The sequence below is a fragment of the Drosophila miranda genome, chromosome XL (assembly GCF_003369915.1).
Source record: "Drosophila miranda strain MSH22 chromosome XL, D.miranda_PacBio2.1, whole genome shotgun sequence".
Taxonomy (NCBI): Eukaryota; Metazoa; Arthropoda; class Insecta; order Diptera; family Drosophilidae; genus Drosophila; species Drosophila miranda.
In genome coordinates, this window is record NC_046673.1 from 19,536,567 (window position 1) to 19,542,084 (window position 5,518).

Genomic DNA, 5,518 nt, shown 5'->3' on the forward strand with positions numbered 1-5,518 from the left:
CTGCATGTGTGTGCGTGTGCTTGTGTGGAGTTCGTCTTGGATAATTTTGCATCATTTATCCTTTGGATTGGCGGGTTTTTCTGCTTATTTTCTCTCGTTTTTGTGCCCCGAGTCCTGGCAGCTGTCCGAAAGATGAGGCGGAGCAGGAGACACCGAGGCACAGGACAATGCCGACTGCATACAATTAGCCGAGTGTCTAGCGCCAAGTCAGGATGAGGGTGAGAAATATGCAGGGATTTACGTGTGGGTTGGGGTTGGGGTGAGATCTTCCTCCTGTGATCAGTCTTCTGAGATATGCGAGTATATATTTTTCTAATAACTTATTATTAATAATAATATAATTATCGAAGATCGATCTGAGTACTCCTATCTTTTTCACAAACACTCTTAAAAACATTACAGAGGACCAAGAGAGCCTGTGAAAGTGTTTTAATGATCCTCACTTTGAAAAGATTAGTAGATCATTCCAGAATAGTTCCATGAATGCTTTGAATATGGTCCTTTTTTATGCTATGTTAAACCCATGATAATAGAAAGCCATTAAAAAGATGCCCTCACAGATAAATTCAGAAATTAAACAATATACAAAATTTTGGCTTTCATCTTTACATTAAGCCTGATTTTACGCATGCCCAACACTTTGAGAATCTGTCAATCACTTCCCAAAAAAAAATCTCCTTTACGGGTACTGAGAGCTATGCAAATCCGAGGTGCAACCAAGATCAATGGACCTTCATTTTGATGGGAATGCCTCAAAATTTGATCGACCTTTTGCGGTTGCCTTGCCAGATCAGAGCCCTCATCAATATGCAGTCGCGATCCCTGAGGTTACTGCATTTTTAATTACACTGTCATTAGGGGCATGTTTAAATTGGACCGTTACGAAACGAATCCCGGACACTTGCAGGATATGCTTACGAATTTCCATTTCCCAGTTCCATTCCCACGTTGCAGTCCCTGGTGGCTTACGGCCGGTCTCTGTGGGCATATGCCACTGTCATTTATCAGGACCTGGCAGGACATGAGGCTCATTTGAATATTAAGTAAGCGGCGCACTCAAGCGCAGTGCCTTACCAGCTCATGTCATAGCGCCTGCCTGCCTCCCTTCCCGATATGCAAATGTATCTCTATCCTTTTCGCTCTCCCGCTCCCGATCTCTCTGTCTCTTTCTCTATCTATCCATCAAGCGCTGTGTCCTTGCATGCTTGGCCGCTTATGAAAATGAACATGATATGCTGATTCCATTCCACTCTTTTTTTGTATTCACTGTGGAACGGGATGGGTCAGACTCCGATTCCGATTCCGTGCCAGACGCTCCCCTGCGATGACTGTGCATGTTGGGCCGTCATTGGGAGGGACTTTATAGGAACCGTAGCTGCTGTTAGACATCTGATCTGTTTCGCAGGATCAGCGCTGGGAACTGCTCTTTGATCAACTTGGGAGTAATTGTACTCCCATTGAATGCTGTCGAAAAAGAACTTTGAAGATAAATAAATATCTATAAGGGACTTTAACAATTGCCTTTGCCAGCAAGCGATCAATCAAATATCTCTAAAAATATTTTGCAAGGTTTCTATATTCCGGCAAGAGTCACTAAAACTCTTCATGTCTACTTCTGATCACAAAAGTGTTTTTATAAGCACTATGACCTAAGTCCTAAAGAGTGGCTGCTCATTGATCCGCTTTCTTCCATCAATAATTGAGTTTTGATTTTCATTTGATTTTTCAAAATTGTTCATATATATATTTGCATTTTATGTATGTACATATGTGTATGTATATAACCCAACTTATCATTCAACATTTAGAGGCATTCAATTAGGTCTATGAAAAAAATTATTCTTACCGAACTAAACAGGCAAAAAAAAATAATAAAAAGTGAAGTTCTTAGCTCTAGGAATCCCAAATAAAGAAGGATATATCTTTATCCTACAATCAGGTTTAACTATTGTGCGGGGGAGGGCTTGTGAGGGGAGGCTAATTGGGGAAGATTTGGTTAGTTGTTTTGGTTTATATCACTAGATGACTAAGTATACCAGGCGCCAGGCAACTCGTTCTCTCTGGATCTCGTCTCGTCTCCCTTTCTACTAGATATATATGTACACAATGACTCAGTCAAGGATCCACGGGAGAAACAAAAAAAAGTACAAAATTCCGCTATAACTATACAGATACGTATATGTATATGTATATACTGATCCTTATATCGATCACATGAGCACTGCTGATGTGTCGTTGGAGTTGGATGCCGGTCCCGTCTCCGATTTGGGTGTATGCGCCTCCCACCAGTCGATGGCATCGATCATGCTCTCGTCGGAGAGACAGCCCCCGACTCCGACTGATCCGACTGATCCCACTGCCGTGGCTCCCGTTTGATCCTGGTGGAGCATTTCGTTGAATTCCTTCTTGAAACTGGGCAACCCCACCACCACATTGTCGTAGAAGCTAACGGGCTCCTGATCGTAGAAGGCGGGCAGGAGGGAGGAGCACAGCATTTGGGCCTGGTCCTGTGAATAGTTCAGGGATGTTGTCGGAGAACTTCCATTGGCATTGGCATTGGCATTGCTGTTGGTGTTGGTGTTGGTGTTCGTGTTGGCCCTGCTGTTGGCGTATTCCTGTTTGATCAGTTGCTGCTGCAGCTGGGCGGCACACGCCTGCAACAGGAGTTCATTAGCAACGGCGACAGGTGAAACCAGAACTGTCTCGGGCCCAATGCAGCTCGGTGGTTGAGCCATTGATGAACTGCCTCGCTGTGTTGGGGATGTGCAGGGACTGCTTGTGCTTGTGGCTGCCCCTGTCGCTGCCTCGGTTGCTGCCGCTGCTGGTGATGGTGGCACGGGCGATCGCGATAAGGTCGAACCGCTTTGGGCAGCTGCAATCGCAGGCAGTGCCATGGCAGCAGGGGGATCGGGATCGGGACTGGCATTGCTGCTCAGGCAATTTGTGTCAATTAAGGCACCGAAATGCTCCTCGTCCAGGCTGGAGCTGCTGCCCAGCATATTCGGGGTCACCAGCTGGTAGGTGTTGGTCCCCGGTATCCGCAAGTACTGCAGCCCATTCAGTGTCGTTAGACTGGGTAGCAGGTCCGTGTTGGTGTCCTGATGACCTGGTGGGTGCTCTGTCTGCTCGTGCTGCTGCTGGCTGGCGGCTCCTGCTCCTGCAGCAGCCTCGTCCATTTCGTAGTTGCTCAGGGAGTCATCAAAGTGCTCGTCCAGACCATCAAACTCATCCTTGATGAACATGAAGCTGTCGTCTCCGCTGCTCGAGCTGTTGGCATGGCAGCCCAGGGGCGGGAAATCGAAGCCCAGCAGCTTCTCCAGACTCCGGATGTACTCCACGGCCATGCGCAGTGTCTCCACCTTGGACAGCTTCTTGCTGGCCCCCCGTCCAGCACCCTGGGCCTCAAAAGCCTCGGATACCTCCTCGGGTATGCGCTCCCGGAGCAAAGCGAAACCATTGTTGACCTGCTTGACGCGGTTCCGTTCCCGTGCATTGCGACGCGCCACCGCCTGTGGCATCGGCAGACCCTTGCGTCCGGGCGTACCAGCCGCCTTGGCGTCCAGCTCCAGGGACGGAGACGCGGACGCAACAGTGGGTTCCTGCTTGGCCGTGGCCGGTGTGTGGCTGCTCGCCGTCTTGGCCGCCTTCTCCTGGCTCTTCTTGCTCAGCTTGCTGCGCTTGGCATTGCCCGTCGTCGCTGCCGGAGGTTTGCTCGGTGTGATCAGACTATTCAGACTGTTCTGGGAGTTCTGAGAGTTCTGTTTGGACTCCCCCAGAGGCCGCTTGCGTTGGCCCAAGGTTCCCGAGTTGGTTGTGGCGGAGACGGCGGCACTCTGGACCGCTCCAAGCATTCCAAAGTCGCGGATCTTGCGGATGATCGTGTTCTGGTTGGCAATGTGCTGCTGCAGGGCATTGGCCCCGCTCTCGCTGAGCACATTATGGACGGTGATCTTGCCGAATGGCTTGCTGGACCCCAGTGGCTGGATGCTATTTTCCTTGGAGGCGGACGAGCTGGCGGCAGTGGACTTGGCTGCTGTCTGCGGCGGCGGTGAGGGGCTGAAGCTAAGGGCAGCCATTTGGAGCAGTGGGGCTATTACCTTTCGGCTCCTTGGGGGATTGAGTAGAGGATGCGGTTGCACGTGGTTCCCTTGGCTGGTGGCTAGTGGTGCTCCTGCTCGTGCTCGTGCTAGTGCTAGTGCTCCTGCTCGTGGTCGTAGTGGTAGTCGTTGTCGTGCGGTGCTAGAATGTGTGTCCTTGCGTCAGGACAGCTGGTAGCGTTCTGTGTCGCGTGCCCCGATATCTGGCGGCACAACTCCAAAAACTGAACTGTCACGGAACGGAACGGAACGCCGGCGTTGGCTGAGCAGCGCTGCCAGCGGAAATGACTTCGTTGACTGACTGATGGCGCGCACACACAATGCCACAGCAATGCCGCCACAGTAGAATATAACGTATCCTTCGTGTGTCGTGTCCCTCGTATCCCTCGTATCCCTCACATCCCTCGCACACCTCATGTCCTTCCCCCATTCCAGCCAGTCGCTTATGTAAAACATAATGAAATGAAAACAACAAGCGGCAGCTCGCTCACTCGTACCAGAGGAATGACTTTTCATCCCCTGCTCGTAGCCACTCGTAGATCCCTTATAGGGTAGGGTGTCCTTCCCTTGATCCACACTCACACGCACACTTGCAGGCACATGCACACACATCCATCCAGTCCATCCAGTGCCGCACACAGACAAAGGGGCTCACCTCAGGCTTTTGGGAAAACTAACATCTGATCGATGTTTCGAGCCCCTGCAAAAACCATTCTTCCACTCCACCTGGACAAGGGTGGTTTCCAGAGCAGCGCAGCCCAACTTCAGAGCTCCTCTCTGCACCACTCTCCTACTCTCTCCGCTCTTTATGTGCTCCTTATGAGGCAGACTGCTTATATACCGCCCCTCGCTATATGTATGATATATAATATTATGTACGGATACTATAGCCCAAAGCAAAGGCCAGCAAGGCAGCTTTGGCAGCCCTGGTCGCGAGGCCAGTACCTGGGGCGCCACAGCCACCAGAGGCAGGGCGCAATCACCACCTTAAATTCCCACACAATCACGCACGTAGACACAGGCCCATAGATCACCTTGTTGCAACATTGACAGAAAAACAAAAGTCTCTCTGGAAACTTCGGTTTCGAATCGCTGAATATCGGTTCAGACAATTACCAAGAAGAAAAGTTCCATTAGATTTCGAAAAGTTTAACCGTTGAATACAAGCACTTGACGTGTACAAGTATTTTACTGATCGTAAATCCATTTTAAATCGAGACACCACAGTTAAATAAACTCCTAAAATTCTTTCAATGAAGAGAAGATTTATTTTCTATTCTGAGAACGAGAAATTGTACCAACATTTTCATTTAAAATGTTCCTTCAAAAAATACATTTTTGTATATAAAAATCTTTTACCAAAAATAAATTCATGAATCTATGGATGACTTTTTTCTAAAAGAGAGTTCGGCAAACCCCTA

The 5,518-nt window shown here is 49.1% G+C and overlaps 1 protein-coding gene across 1 annotated transcript; it reads right to left on the reverse strand.

Annotated features, from left to right (window-relative positions):
* Positions 1-1,739: 1,739 nt before the first annotated feature.
* On the reverse strand, positions 1,740-4,404 carry LOC108165049 (achaete-scute complex protein T8). The gene has a single exon (XM_017301091.2). It carries the CDS (start codon positions 4,074-4,076, stop codon positions 2,211-2,213), a length of 1,866 nt encoding a protein of 621 aa, XP_017156580.1. The 5' UTR covers positions 4,077-4,404; the 3' UTR covers positions 1,740-2,210.
* Between the last annotated feature and the right edge of the window lie 1,114 nt (positions 4,405-5,518).